Here is a 16600-nt window from a genome sequence, read left to right as displayed (position 1 = left end):
TTCTATGGGTCTTCCATCTGTTTACTTACTGTTTACTTTTCTTTTTTTTTTAAACTTTATTTTATTTATTTATATGTGGTGCTGAGGATTGAACCCATGGCCTTGCATGTGCGAGGCGAGCGCTCTACCGCTGAGCCATAACCCCAGCCCCTACTTATTGTTTTCTTAATTGGTGCTTGATAGATATACATAAATGTGGAATTCACTGTGGTATATTCATATATATATATATATATATATATATATATATATATATATATACACACACACACACACACACACACACATATACATACACACACATATAGCATAATTTGATCAATTGCTTTTTAAAAAAAAAAAGAATTTAAACATTATTTTATTAGTTAATTAATTAATTAAGTGGTGCTGAAGATCCAACCCAGTGCCTCACTTGTGCTAGGCAAACCCTCTACCACTGAGCTACAACCCCAGCCCAGTTTGATCATTTCATTCTGCAGTTCCTCCCTTTTCCCACCCTTTCTTTTTCTTTTTCAGTCCCTTTCTTCTTCTCTACTAATCTCACTTCTATTTTCATAGGATTTCCCCCTCTTTTTAAAATTTACTTCATTTCTCTCGAGTGATTGCATAGGAGAGAAAACATTCAACCCTTGAGTTTCTGAGCCTGGCTTATTTCACTTAGCATGATGTTCTCCAGTTCCATCCATTTACTGGCAAATGCCATAATTCCATTCTTTATGGCGAAATAAAACTCATATATATATATATATATATATATATATATATATATATATATATATATATATATATATATATATAATCACATTTTCTTTATCCATTCATCTGTTGATGGGCATCTAGACCAGTTCCATAACTTGATTATTGTAAATTGTATTGCTATAAACATTGTTATGCCTGTATCACTATAGGATGTTGAATTTACTTATTGATTTTGATAAATACCAATGAGTGGGATGGCTGGGTCATATACTTTTAGACCTAGCATCAACACACTGATTGGGGTCTCATGTTTATCTGAGAGCCAGGCCACAGTGGATTAAAAGTAGCCATTTAGAGAGCTGGTGGGGGATAGAATGGTGGCACATAGACTATACAAGTAACAAGTAACTGCAAAGACAGGCTCAGAAGGCAGGGAGGCTGGCTATAAGTCCTACTATTATATATGCCTTCTACTTTGTGCTGTTTGTATTGATGCTGAGCCAATAACAAAATTAAATGATTTTTAATTTCAGGTTAAGACAAGAAAGTATGAAACATATTCTAGAAAAATTGCATATAAATGTCGTATGAAAAAATAATTCTTATACCACTAATTGGGATAAGCACGCCTTAGCACAGAACATCCATTTTTGTGGATGTAAAGTAGTGTATTCCTCCTGAATGCCTAGAGGATGTATGAACAAACCCCTTCAAACTGATTTTTGTTCTTCATACTGTTTAGTGCCTATTTTCTTGTCTAATCTGTTAGTTTTGTATTGTTTATTGGATTTTTAAATTAGAGCTTTATAGTTATACATAGTAGTTGGATTCATCCCATCAAACTCATTCATGCAAGGAAATGAATTTCAGTTCATAATACCCTCTTTCCCCTCCCCATTTATCCCCTCTCATCCTTCCTCCCCTCCCATGTTCTCCTTCCTCTACTTTGCTTGACTTCTTTTCACTCATCTAGCTTCACCATATGAGAGAAAACATTCAATCTTTGAGTTAATGTCTGAGTCCAATTCCATTGTATATATGTACCACAATTTCTTAATCTATTCATCTATTGATGGGTGTCTGGGTTGATTCCATAATTTAGCTATTGTGAACTATGCTGCTTTTAGCATTGAGGTGGCTGTATCGCTGTGCTATGCCAATTTTAGATCTTTTGGGAAAATTCCAAGGAGTGGGATAGCTGGGTCATACGGTAGTTTCATCCTTAGTTTTTTGAGGAATCTTCATACTACTTTCCAGAGTGGGTGCAGTAGTCTGCAGTCCCACCAACAATGTAAAGTGTACCTTTTCCCCCCACAACCTCTCCAGCATTTATCATTGTTCATATTCTTGATCATTGCCATTCTGACTGAATTGAGGTGAAATCTTAGTGTAGCTTTGATTTGCATTTCCCTGATTGCTAGAAATGTTGAACATTTTTTCATATATTTATTGGCCATTTGTGTTTCTTCTTTTGAGAAGTTTCACAAAAAGTTATTTTGCCTATTTATTGATTGGGTTATTAATCTTTTTGGTGTTAATTTTTTTTAGTTCTTGTATATTCTGGATATTAATCCCCTATTAGATGAGTCACTATCCAAAATTTTCTCCCATTTTGTAGGCTTTCTCTTTCTGCTCTTAATTGTTTCCTTGGATTTTAAGAAAGAAAATATGGGGTTTGGATTAGAACATTTTGGGTGCCTCCCACAGCTCAAATATTCTGTTCATGAAAGGTGTGTATTGCTAATACATTAGGAGAGATAAATGATTAGTGTGTATCACTTAATTAACAAATGATTGATATTGATGCATCCATGTAACAAGATTGGCTTATTTTAGGTTGCCCAAAGTTAAATCAACTATGCTAAGTCAGTGTAAAGTTGTTAAAAATCTCAGAATAAAATGAACTAGTCTAAATGTTGACAAACTGTTAGAAAAGGAACAAAGGGAAAATAATTGAGGGAATCTTTAGTCTCAGAGATTTTCTATAGTAGTCATAGTTTAATTGCACCTTTACTCTTTTGGATAGGTTTAATAGTTACTAATAAATGTGCATTCCTCAAGAGGTACAGAATTTTATTGTAGATTACTGTGGATATTTTGAAAGTCTACTTTTTTTGTGGGAATGGTATAGTTTCCAAGTGAAGAAATTAAAACATACTGAATGGCAGAGAGTTAATATTTTATTTGTATTGCCCTAGCTGCTACTACTTCCCCAGAGAGTTGTTTTCTTAGTTGAACTTAATGCCACAATACCCTTTGAGTATGAATGGCAATCTTTACCCAATGAACCAAAGTGAGTATAGATAGATGAAGCCTTTGTTTTTTGGTTTTCATAGGTGCCAATAAGGTTGGATTGAACCCTGCCCACTTTGCCCTCCCATACCTGGTATGCAATTGGCCACAAGGCTTGTCTGTGGCACTAAGACGTACCTACCCAGACTCCCAAATCTAGCATGCAGGCTTGTGGGAATCAGTAAGAATGCTTATTGTCTTAGTCTATTTGGGTTGTTATGACAAAATACTGCAGACCAAGTGGCTTATAAACAACAGAAATTTCTCAACAGTTCTGGAGGTTGAGATGTCTAAAATCAAAGTGCTGGCAGATTCTGTCTGATGAAGGTCTACATCTTGGTTCATCGATGACACATTTTCACTGTCACTTCAGATGATGGAAGGGACAGGGGAGCACTGTTAGCCTCTTTTGTAAAGATATTAATCCCATTCATGAGGACTCTACCCTCTTGCCTTAATTACCCCCCAGAAATCCTACTTCCTAATTCTATCACCTTGGGGGTTAGGATTTCAGCATAGTTATGGGATTCTGGGAAAATGGACATAGCACATTTGACATTAAAAACAAAAAATAAAAAACAGCCATTTGGGCTAGATGCAGTGGCACATGCCTGTAGTCCCAGCAACTCAAAAGGCTGAGGCAGGAGGATCACAAGTTCCACGCCAGCCTCAGCAGCTTAGTGAGATCCTACCTCAAAATAGAAAAAAAAATTAAAAGGTCTGGGACTATGGCTCAGTGGTAGAGTATTCCTGGGTTCACTCCCTATTATAAAAAAAACAGCCATTTTCAATGTAAGGCCATTGTTAGAGTTGTAGTGAGCAGCCTTAAAAACCCAGGAGAGAATTCACAAGTAGATTTTATTAGTATTTCAGCCAGAGACATCATATTGTTGATTTACTTAACCTGGGGACAAGAATACCAGAAGAATAATCACCACGGCTGGTTTCCAGAAGTTTCTGAAGAAGCAACATTATGTTTGGGCTCCTTAAGGAGAGATATTTGTGTTTCTATGAGATCAGTCCCTGAGGAGAGAAAGGCAAATCTTTATTGAAGGTCACTATACTTAATTTTTTAAATCAACTAATGTAATAACTTAGTGAAGAAAATCACAGTTTCAAGTGGAGTCTAGATTGTCATCATTTGACTGTTGTTTCTAATAGAAAACCCTATTCCTAGTATAGTAAATTAGTAAAGACAAATTAAAAAGTAAACTTGTCTTTCAGTGATCCTCATTATCACTCTAGAGATATCAGGACTAGTCATAATAGTGTGCAAAACATCACTCTGATTGGAGAATAGGTCTTTTATATAAACTGACTTCAATATAGATACACTAGGTAACTCTATTTGGTTTTGTTCTAGTTGGCTCTGCTTCATTCAGTAGGTGATGAATATTTCACTATTTTTTAAAATTAGAATTCTGGCATACAGTAGGTACCCAGTATATGCTGATGCTGAGATCATTATTATCATTTCCAGATAACTCAATGCCAGCTACTAGCTAAAACCTGCTGGCAATGCTAATAGTCTCATTGGAATTCTGTAAAGCCCTATCATCAGTTACCTAAAATAATTGAGATGATTATATAGTTTTTGTTAATATGATGAATTATAATAATGGCTTTTGGGGTAACATTAATTTTCAGATGTTAAACCAGCCTTGCATTCCTAAGACAAACCCTACCATCACCCTCTCACATGCTAGGCAAGTGCTTTATCACTAAGCTACATCCTTTTTGTTTTGAGACAGGATCTTGCTAAGTTGTCCAGGCTATGGATACATTTACGATCTTCCTGCCTCAACCTCCTGAGTATCTGGAATTACAAGTGTGTGCCACCACATCCAGCTTGTATTACCCTTTTAATATGCTGCCAGGTTCAATTTGCTCTTATATCAGTAAGAAAATTCAGGGATATATGTTGAGAGGTTGTGTTCGTGGGAAAGTTCTTAGTTACGAGTTGTTTTTTTTTAATGGATAGAAGAGCTATTAATATTTTCTATTTCTTCTTGGTTCACTTTTGGTATACGTTGAACCCAGGGTCTCCCTTCCTGCTGTGTGGCCTACAGTGTGCCTCCAAATAGGAAGCTGGAACAATAATAGTGCTCCCCTCACTTATTTGCCTTCTCTCAAGGTCACAGTCTCTTGTTGCCTATTGCCAATATATCAAAACATTTTGTTTCATATATTTTTTCCAGTTTTCTGTTGCTGTCAGAAGGGTGAACCTGAGCTCTGTCCTACATTGTGAGAAGTAGAAACTACATAAAATATTTTAGGCATAGAAAAATACAACAAATTTTGTTGTTTCTCAGCCAGACAGATCACCTTGGACTTGAAACTTAGATAGTTAAGACATAGGGTCTTTCTGCCTTTTAATCTTGATAAATTCCAAACAGTAATTTAGTTATCTTTCACAATGAAGTGTTATTACTTTATTTTAGAAATTAGACTTTAAGACAACCTTATTTTTCTCTCCATTTAAGTTTCCTTCAGCATTCGAGTTTAATGAACTATTCTTGATTACAATTTTGGATCACCTTTATAGCTGTCTCTTTGGGACCTTTCTGTGTAACTGTGAACAACAGCGGCTGAAAGAGGTAAGTGTCTTATGTCTCCCATGTTGCCCAGGCACCTATTCCAATAAGGACTATTGTAGAAGGAGGCCTAAATGGAGGGAGGACTTGGCTTCTGGTCCTGCTGCTATCTGTAAGTGTGCAAGGAGGTGGGGCTTATACTAGAAGCCCTCACGGGGTTCTAGCAACTCAAGCACATATGTCTAATATGAGTCTCTTACTTTATAGTGGTTGGGACCCAATGAACCCATGACTTTCTTTCTTTCTTTCTTTCTTTTTTTTTAATTGTAGATGGACACAATCCTTTTATTTATTTATTTTTATGTGGTGCTGAGGCTCGAACCCAGTGCCTCACATGTGCTAAGCAAGTATTCTACCACTGAGCCCCAGCTCCAGCCCATGACTTTCTGAGGAGTAACACAAATCTGTACTCCTCTGCATTCAGTGTGATTGAGCCCTGTTAACTTAAAAGGGGAAAAAAATAAAGAATAAAGTTTATGGTAATCATCATATCTTAATAAAGTTCCTTAAAACAAAGGAAAACCCAGCAGCAGAAGAGTGAAATTCATATATAGAATTTAAACTATGATTTCATCTATTTTGGTGGAGGGGGGACTGCAAAATTTACTATTTAAAAAAAAAGCCTAGTCTCTTGAGATTTAATTTATACACTATGACATTCACTCATTTAAAGTGTACAGTTCAGTGGTTTTAGCATATACACAGATTGAGCAACCATAACCAATATGTAATTTTATAAAATTTTTATCACTTCAAAAATAAACACCACACACCCTAGCCTCTGGCAGTCACTAATCTGCTTTCTGTCTCTATGGATTTGATTTCATTTCATATAAATGGAGTCATATGGTAGGTGGACTTTTGTGACTGACTTCCTTCACTTCATTTTTCAGAACGAAAACATGTTTTCAAGGTTCATCATGTGCCAGTACTTCATTCTTTTTTTGTGAATGAATAATATTCTATTGTATGAATAGACCACATTTTTAAAAATATTTTTGTTATACATGGACACAGTATCTTTATTTTGTTTATTCATTTTTTATGTGGTGCTGAGGATTGAACCCAGTGCCTCACACATGCGAGGCAAGTGCTCTGTCACTGAGCCACAACCCCAGCCCGAGATGACATTTTTTATCTATTCATTGGTTCATAGAAATTTATGTTATTTTCACTTGGGGGCTCTTATGAATAATGGTGTATTATAAACATTCATATTTTTTTGTGGACATATACTTTTGTTTCTCTTGGATACAAAAGAATGGAATTGCTATGTCATGCCACAAATATATGTTTAACTTATTTATTGGGGAACCACCAGGTTGTTTTCCAAAGCAGTTGCACCATTATGCATTATTACCAGCAATGTCTGAGGGTTCTCATTTCTCTGCATTTCACTAACACTTATTATTTCTTTAAAAAATAATAACCATCGTACTTGGTAATATGACATGTTTTTAATTTGCATTTCCTTTACAATCAATGATGTTGAACATCTTTTTATGTGTTTATTGGTCATGTGTCTATCTTCTGTGGAGAAATGTCTATTCAGGTCTATTGTCCATTTTTAATTAGGTTATTTGTTAGTTTCATTATTGACACATTTTATATATACAAGTCCCTAATAAGATATATGATATGTAGTTTTTTTTCTCTCATTCTGTGGGTTATTTTTTTCACTATCTTTATGATGTCCTTGGAAACACAAGTTTTTAATCCTGATGAAGTCCATTTTTTTTTCTTTTGTAGCTTATACTTCTGTTACCGTATCTAAGAAATCATAGCTTAAGATCACAAAAAATTTGATCCTATTTTCTTCTAAAAATGTTACAGTTTTAACTTTTAAATTTCAGTATGTGATTCATTTAAAATTAATGTTTGTATATGATGTGAGATAAGGGTCCAACTGCATTCTTTTGTATTGGCTATCTAGCACTAGTTGGAGGAAAGACTGTCTTTCTGCCATTGAAGTCTTGCCACCCTTGCTCTAAATCAGTTGACTATAAATGCAAGAATTCATTTTTATATTCTTTTTTCTCATATTTTAGTGGTCTATTATAATTATACATAATGACAGGATTCATTGTTACATATTTATACATGCACACAATGTAATTTGGCCAGTATCATTCCCCAGTATACCCCGTATTCTGTCCTGTTAATCTTTATGTTTATCCTTATGACAGCACCACTGGTATTGATTATTGTAGTAAGTTTTGAAAATGGCAAATATGAGTCTTCCTAATTTGTTCTTCCATTTTGATAATTACTTTGGCTATTCTGGATCCTTTGAATTATTGGTGGTATTTCTCTTATGAATATAAGAACTTAAATGGTCATAATTGAATGTTCCAGTGGGAAGTAAACATTTTTATAAGCAACAGAATAATAGAACATTTTCTTGACCTATTTTCTTCATTTGAATTTTTCACTGTTTGATCCATTGTTTAATGCTTCTCTGTCTTGTCCCCATCCCTACAAATTTGGGTGTTTTCATTCAGATGAGCAATGCAAATTGTTAATCATTTCTAAATAGTGTACTGTAAAATTGAGGGGAAGATATGCATACTTCTCTATAGGCAGCTTTTCCAGTCTGCCGTCATGGCACAGTATTCTGCAGATATGTATGGTTTTTCCATTGCAAGGGATCTTAACTGTAAATTCTACCTACATTTGTCAACATGAACAGTCACAGAAGCAAAACTTAAACCAGAATAAAAAAAAATGTATTTATTATTGATGAGTCCTATCATCTTGTGGATGTTAGAAAGTTCTCATTCTGCCTCCCCACAGACACACTTACTGGATGTTGCCTAACATCAGCAATATGTTTTTCCAAGACAGCAAGCAGTGCATGTTCCCATGTTGTCCCCAGCATGAGGCCAGACTTGATGGGAGGATGGGGGTGGGGCCTAGTAACTCTTTGAGTTCTCTTCATTATTCCAGTCATTTTCTTTATGTAATACTCATTCTTGGGATATGAAGAAAAGCTTATTTCAATTATTCCTTTTTTGTTTTTCAGGATCTATATACAAAGACTATATCTTTATGGTCTTATATCAATAGCCAGCTAGATGAATTTTCTAATCCCTTCTTTGTGAATTATGAAAACCATGTGTTATATCCTGTTGCTAGTCTGAGTCATTTGGAATTATGGGTGAACTATTATGTACGATGGAATCCACGAATGCGACCACAGGTACCTTTTTGTTTTTATTCTCCTCATAGGAACACGTCTCTTTCCTGGTGAAGATGATGTTATAAAATGTGTGCATGATGGGTGCTAACGTACTGCAGTTCTTTGCATTCATGTTCCTATAGGCCAACCCCAAGCTGTTAGAGTTGAAAACCTCCTCCTTCCCCCCCTCTGTTCTCTACTGAGGAAGGTATGGAGAGAATCCTGTCTGTGTTTGGCTCTAAGTCTTATAAGTTGCTCAGAAGTCTTATGGGTGGAGTAGTACCTACTCTAGCTAATGTACGTTTGGAGTTGGTGGAAAGGCTGTAGTAGCACAGTAGAAAGAAGGCATGGGCAGAGGCACAGAACAGCCTCCCCTCCAGGAAGGGGTAATGTTTGCCTTACCATCCTAGACTGTTTCACAGTAATACTTTCTGAGATGGTAAAAACTGAGAGAAAAATACATAGACAGGGCCAGTCAGCCAAGCCTGTGCCTGTACTTTGTGTTCTTTGGTGGCTGAGCTCTGGCTGTGAGCGATGCCTCCCGTGACCTATTCTGAATGCTCCCCCAGTTTGGGGGCTTTGCCATGGGTTTTGACTCATCCCCGCTCCCCACCCCCAATTTTCTGTACATGGGTGGCCAGGCCTGGTGGGGTCTGGGTGTGGAGAATGAGGGAAAGAGACAGCCCTCACCTCTGTGGACAGAGAGCTTTCTGCTGAGGTTTCTTCTTAAGATAACACTCCCAAGGCTTAGCAGACAGTCACCAGGAGTATGCTGCCCAGCCATTGTTCACACCACTGTTTTCCCCCATCAGCCAGTGATGTAGCCTGCCTGCTCTCTCTGCATTCCTCCTCAACTATCTGTCCCTCTCATGGTGTCCTCACATGCTCCATCTTAGCCCCAAGCCTCACAGACAGGGGCAAAGTCCAGTTGTTCATTTTACTTTCAGCTGTCTGGCACTGGAACTCCAGAGGGCACCGTCCCTTTCCTAACTCCTGGGGCTAACAGTGCACTTACATGGAGCCTCAGCTGTGGGTTCAGTCTGATGTGCACATTCTGCTGCCCCAGGCAGCTGTGACCCATCTCCTCCTTGGATCTTCTGCTCTGATGCCGCAGCCCACACCAGTCACACTTGCTTCTTGTTTCCCTGATGCTTCACTGTTTCACTCCATTTGTTCCAGCTGCAAAAGCCCTTTCCTCCTCTAGATCCTGTGAGTTAATCCCTGCTGCCTTATAACTGCAGGAGCATTTTTCAGTGTTCACTGATCATAGCACTTACATAGTTCTCTGAGCTAGGCCCTACACTCCCTGTTGCCTTCACCTCTGTTGTTCCCTCTCCTCTTCCCTGGCTGGGGCTGGTGGCTCCAAGTAGCACAAGTGGCACCTCAAAGCTCTGCAGGTGTGGAAGTGCAGGGTGAACTGCCATCCTTTCACTGGAGTCCAGGCTCCAGATCTACTCTGCCTGCCTTTGCTGCTGTACCTAGGAGACCCAGCCTTCACCCGCTTCCAGCAGCTTCCTCCTTTGTGTGTTTTGCTGTCACAGGCACTTGGCTGAATTCTTCTTTGCTGGGCAGCTGTAGAGTGGGAAAGTCACATCTTTGTTTTAATTATGTAGAGAGAACCACTAAGTAGTCTCTTTAGTGATTCCAGGGACCAACTGTTTGGTGCTCTTTTGGTTAGAGGGGTTTCTCAGTTACTGCAGGGCTTAGCAGGTCATAGACTTGAAATGTAAGCAGCATCCCCTTGAAGCACTGTGCTGGCTCATTCTGCCAGTGCCACAGGCCCAGCCACACACCCTGTTATGCTCATTCTCCATTAGAAACAAGTAAGGGCAGGGAGCAAATCTTTTGTAAGAGATCTATTCTTGATGTTTCCTCATGGAAGAGCATTCCGTTTCAGCGTGATGATGATCAAGGGAACATGGCTATAGCTGCCTATCTTGAGGTCCTTTAGTGTGCCACTGGGCACTGTGCCTGTGACTTCATGTTAGTCCCACAGTGCAGAGGGTGAAGGAAGGTCTGAAAAGCCATAACTCATCCAGGACTTGCCAACTTGTGTGCAGTTGTGGAAGGATATCCCTCAGCAGGGCCAAATTGGGTCTCTGGCAATAACTCAGTCCTGATCTGGAGCAAGGCCCTGAGCCTCACGGCAAGGTGCAAGCATGATACAAATCTATGCCAAGTACCTGCCACAGTACTGGGGGGGGGGGGTGTAGAAGGTGGGTGTCCGGTTTTTTGTGTTCTCCCTATGCTGTATCTCCATGGCTACAGCTTTTATACTAAAGGCCACAAACACAACATGCTGGGCACATGGCCTTTTGGGACACTGGTGATATACCATGCTAGGGAGGCAGGTGGGCATTTGCACAAGGCCAGGTGTATGATGGGGAAAGCTTCCTCCCTCTGGCTGCACTGTGGTGGATGGGAAGCAGAAGGCCATGAGGTAGGTTGCCATAGGTGTGTGGTGATTGGAACAGAGTCGTGTGGGGCTGAGAGGAGGAGGGATATAGGAGGAAAGGCAGGGGACACAAGCCTACTGGGTCTCTTTGCTCTGAGAAGGAGATGGCAGGGTTCGCTTCTGTGAGAGGGGCTCCCTCTTAAAACCTATCAGAGGATGGCTGAGTGGGACCAAGAGCCAGTGAGCATCCTCCTCCTTTGGGCCTTGGCTTATGCCTCACACATGCTAGCACACCTGGGTCAGACATAGCTAGCCTTTCTCTGGTAAGTTTCTCTAACGCAGTCCTGCATTTAAGTCTCAGAGTCATCTGTTTTTCAGGCACCCCTTTGCTTAGTGGCAAATAACCTGATACATGAGAAAACTACGAAAAGCTCCCTGAGGACATAAGGTGATGGTGGCACACTTGGGCAGCCCGGGTCTCATTTCCTGGGGGTGCAGGAGACTCTTCCCCTGCATGCTCTGCTCCAGGAAGCTCATGTGTATGTTAATAATGGTGGTTGATTGCAAAGCATTCCCTCATCTGATTGGAATCAAACAATCCCACAGATGAGCAAAATCCCAGAGAGATTCTAAGGTTAAGAGGAGAACTATTGTCATTGTTAGTGTCCTTTAAGGATTAGCCTTTGCTATAAGACCCTGATGTTGCTGTCCCCTACCTTCTTCTTCCCATGGTCTGACAAAGGAGAGTGTGTTCTTAGCCTCCTTGGTGCTGGTTACTGAGCACCCTGTGATGTTGGAAGCATGCAGATGCCCTATCTTTACTCCTCTTCCTTCTCTTGTTCTTCCCCCCACCTACCAGAAGGGCTGATCACCAGGGCACCATGATGGTGCAGCTTCAAGTCTTTGACCTGGTGAGTGATGAGCTAGAGAAGCAGGCTAGTGCCTGGAGGTCAAGTTCAGGGTGTTACTCTCAGGGCAAGGGGAAGAAGCCACTAGAGGGTATTAACATGGTACATCACAAGGTCTGCTTGAGGCTTGGAATCCACCTAGTACCTGTGTGTGCTCAGTGGGTATGGGAGGAGAAAAGGATCCAGACCCCGCCCTGTGCCTCTTCATTTCCCTAGTGACCTCCCTGCCTAGTCAACTTTGCTCACAGCCTGTGAAAGTCCAGGTCTTTGATCTCTGGGCTTCTAGTAGGTGCTGAGGCTATCTTGGTAGTTTGGAGAGCTAGGTGCTATGACTGTAAAATAGCGTGACCTTCTAGTTTCTTTATTGTCCCATCCCAATCTGTGGGTTTAAAAGAAAGATAACTAGGGTGAAGCACTTGAGCAGAAGTACTGAATAGAGTGAGAGGCTGGTCCCTTTCCCCTGGCATCACCCCTCTGGAGCCTTATGCTCTACTTCATGCAAATAAACACAACTCCAAGTTATAGAAAGTTCTGATTTAACAGATGTATTTTTCAGTCTGGGAGACTATTTATAAAAATGCACAAATACAGAGCTCTTGGAGGCAGCAGGGTCTGCATGTGAACATGGCTTAGCTGGGCAGCCCGGAAGCACCATGTGTGTTTGACGGTCTTCAGCAGACTGCTCGGCTGAGTCTGCACTGGGCAGACTCAGGTCTGCGGTCTCACCAGAGCCTGTGAATCTTGTCCTGAGAACTGGGAGCCCAGCAAGGAGAGCAGAGGGCAAAAAGGCCTGAATGGTGCCCAGTCCAGCCTGGCTCATTGCCAGTAGATGCAGGGTAGTCTGGGTGGCAGCTGAAGCACATGGCTTATGGGGAAGGGATCAGTGTACACTTGGGGAAAGATCAGTAACTGGTCCAGGAGACTTGTAACACAGGAGTCTGGGTGAGGAAATAACCACAAAGCTGAGGGTCTAGATGTTGGAACACAGTACTGTAAGAGCAGCCCAATAATGAGACTTTGTCTCTGCTCGCCACCAGATGCCAATTCACCAGAATCTCAAGGAGCTGCTGGCTGTCAGGGCTGAGCTGCAGAAGCGAGTGGAGGATCTGCAGCGGGAGGTGGCCACACGTGCCGTCTCATCCTCGTCTGAGCGGGGCTCCTCGCCCTCCCACTCAGCCACTCCTGTCCACACCTCAGTCTGATGAGCAAGGCCAGTGTCTCGGGCCATCTTGCTGCTCCACCATCTCCCAGGCGGCTCAAGAACCTGGCCATTACTGTTAGGGCTGTAACTTGTGATCTTGTCTCTTAGGATTAGGCCCAGGGACCATCTGTGTGGCTAGGTGGCAGCTCCCACTGTCAGTAAATGCTTTTTGTTTTGTGACCAGCCTGCGACCCTCCTGTAGGCGGGTTCACAGGGGAGCCACCTGTCACACACACCCTGTGAACCACCTTCCTCTCCTACAGACAGTGTGGGGGAAACTCGAGTGGATGCAGCGCAGCACTTAGGCTTAGAACATCTCACGCCATTTCTTTCCAAGTTAAACCCTTCATAGAAAAAACATCCTTCACTTGAAAGACCACACTGCCAGGCATGTGGCTTCTTTCAGCTCTTTGCCACAACTTGAAAACTGTTTTTAAATGAAATGTTTTGGGGAATACAGACAATTGCCATCTAGTCAACAGTTATCTTCATGCAAGGGGTCTTCCTGCACCAATTACTCTTGTGTACATATAAGGTATTTTTTAAAAAGAGAAACATGCCTTTATTTTCCTATGTCCTTTTTTATGTTTAGAATAGTCACCTGAGGGGGGATCTGCTTAACTGGACTATGTGATAAATTCTTTCCAAATGAACTTCATGCTGACTTTGGTGTGGCACATTTGAAATAAGCTTTGGATGTGGTCATTTCAATGGCAATGTGTTATTGACCTCAGCCAAACTCTGTACTTGCCTCCTGAGGTGGCCCAGTCCATTCACAGGGAGCAGTGGGTTCCTCAGGACAGCAAAAATTAGGTTATGCTGAGAACTCAGACAGCCGTGCTTAAGTGCTGGCCTCCCAGACAGCTCCTTCAAGAGCAGCGCCTATTGATAATTCCTGGGCTGTTTCTGCAGCCCACCACCTCTCAACAGATGCCAGGCATCTGTATCAAAGCAAGGCTGCTTTCTTGTCCAGTGATTTGCCTGGACAAAATAATATTTGTCATTTTATCACAACCCTTTCACATCAGTTTATTCACAAGACTGCCTGTCCATATTTTCAAGCAACCACTGTGCTATGGCTGAGGTTTGCTAGAGCAGAGCACACTCTTCCCTCGGTTCTTCCTTCTCAGAGCCAGCCTCAGTTAGGCAAGCTTCTCTCCATCGTTCTGCACCTTCACTTAATGAATTTAAGCTCTGTGATTCTGTGAGTCCTTGCAAGAATGAATTTATGATCAACTCTTAGCTCCTTCTTGTGGGGTGCCAGCATCCCTCCGCCAAGTGCTGTGCCCATTTCTACAAATCACCAGACCCCCACCTGCAACAGGAGGTAAGATTACTCTCCGAAGCTTAGAGGGTCAGCCTCGGAACTGCTGTTTTGCACCCTCTTCTGGTTGGTGTCAAGTTGCTGAATGCCACACAGAGTCCTACATGTTGACCTTACTTTTTAAAATATATTCCTAAAAAAGGTTTTCTATGGTCAAATATAGAGAATAGATTTTTTTTTCAACTTGCAATCTTCTGATTATTACAGAAAATTATCCTTCCAGAAGATACTAGAAATATTTATTGAAGATAATTTGATAACCTCAAATTAATTCTCAATTCTTATCATCTGGGGGATTTGTTTCTAAATCATAGCTTAATTAACATTTGATTTATGTTCCCAACACATCCAAAAGCTGATTTATAAACTATTATTCATTGATGCACTGATTTTTTTTTTAAATGGAGATATTTCCCATTTTTATTCCCCTGGAAAAATATAATTCCCGAGCTGTACTAGAACTGTTTTTATAGTGGAGTGGATGATGCTTTTGGCAGAACCAGAGAAGCCAGGAGTGCTAATTCTTGGTGAGGTGAGCTGGCTGGTATGGGTGGGGTGGGAGCTGCCCCCTGCCAAGCTGCATGCTCCCTCACCTGGGTGGTCTCTGCCAGCCAGATCCCTCGAAACTCCCATTTGATTTTTTAAAAAAAGCACAGCAGAGCATTTCCCTTTGTATGTTCCTAGAACAGAACCGTTTCTAAAACAACTTGAAGTAAAGTTTTATTATGTAAGCATCTTTTTTGTTGTTGTTTTATTTAAGTGTACTAGAATGTAAAACCTTTATGGTTCAGGTTTTTAAAAACTGGTAGAATATTGTATTTGCCTCATCTGATGCACTGTATTTCAATCTATCATTAAAATTACAATGTTTGATCCCTGGTCTTTTTGTTGTCACTCTTTAAGTGTTTTAGTAGGTTTTTCCCTTGGGGAAAATTAGTAGTTCACTATATGCCAACCACAAATAATATATGTAAAGTGGCTAAATATTCACTTACAAAATCATACATGTAATTAATTCATCAGGAGTCTTAAGTGTTTGGCTGGAACAGATAAGTACTCTGATTTTAAAATGAGAAATGCCCCTTACCCATAAATTTGAGGAAATGCTGAAGGCAGGAAAACTACTGGAAATACCCAAGAGTCAAGGAATGGGTCCTCCTTGTACAGCGTAAAACCTAAAATTGGCCTTTCCCCATTTCTAGGGAACTTCACGTTTTTGGAGCCCTGTAAAGGCCTGTGTGAAATCACACTGCCCCCTACAGATCAACCTTCTTATTAGGGCCTGAGATCTCTGACTGTCCGTGAGAAGCACTGCTGGGTGAGAGAACCTAATATTAGGCAGAAGATGCTCAGTGGGATCAATTGCCAGGCAACTATCCCCAGCAGTGACACCAGAGCAGAAGGCTAGGAGGGCCACTGTGCCAGGTCCCCACTAGCCATGTAGAACTTCTGCACAGGGCAGTCACATGGTGAGTTTGAGTTTGAGGATTTGGTGCTGTTTCACTACCAGACTAGTTTAGCAAAATGAAAAAAAAAAAAAAAAAACTGCTATAAATGTGAAACAACTCCAATCACTGCACAGGATCTGTGCAGCGTGTTCATGCTGACAATTTCATCCATCTTCTCAGTTTGTAATTCAAGCTGTGAGTTGACAAGGTGGTCTGCTGGGACTTGATCCCCAACAGTCCACTCTTCACAGGCAGATACAACGCCCCTTTTCTTGCTCAGCTTTCTCTGCCTGAAACAACTCACATGACTAGAAGTTTTGCTGGTGACTGGCTTTCTCTGAGGACAGAGCAGTGGGCTGGGAAGCTGCCAGGCAGTGCAGCCACGTCTGTCCTCCCAAAGGAGTTGATGCTACCTGGCAAGCTGCAGCATCAGGCAGCCCATGAAGCCTGGGTGTGGCCTCTGGAGGCTCTTCTCCTGCATCTGCCCTCCTAGCCCAGGATATTGGGCATATTATACTGCAACTGTTGTATAATGGGAGGCCACCCCCAGAAGCCCTGACA

The 16600-nt window shown here is 41.0% G+C and overlaps 1 protein-coding gene across 7 annotated transcripts in view; it reads left to right on the top strand.

Annotated features, from left to right (window-relative positions):
- Mtmr1 (myotubularin related protein 1) overlaps positions 1-15464 on the top strand; it is a 75103-nt gene extending 59639 nt beyond the window's left edge. For all 7 annotated transcript variants that reach the window (XM_046453548.2, XM_058582616.1, XM_046453532.2 and 4 more), the window contains 3 exons: positions 5475-5588; positions 8608-8784; positions 13104-15464. In XM_046453548.2, coding sequence (XP_046309504.1) covers positions 5475-5588; positions 8608-8784; positions 13104-13268 — 456 coding nt within the window. In that variant the 3' untranslated portion in view covers positions 13269-15464. The remainder of the gene's footprint in view (positions 1-5474; positions 5589-8607; positions 8785-13103) is intronic.
- Positions 15465-16600: the final 1136 nt, after the last annotated feature.

Source organism: Marmota monax, unplaced genomic scaffold (assembly GCF_021218885.2).
Source record: "Marmota monax isolate L192 unplaced genomic scaffold, Marmota_monax_Labrador192_F-V1.1 WCK01_AAM20220418_F8-fsc00142, whole genome shotgun sequence".
Taxonomy (NCBI): Eukaryota; Metazoa; Chordata; class Mammalia; order Rodentia; family Sciuridae; genus Marmota; species Marmota monax.
The sequence above is the reverse complement of the archived record's forward strand: the minus strand, read 5'-3'. Positions and strand labels throughout refer to the sequence as shown.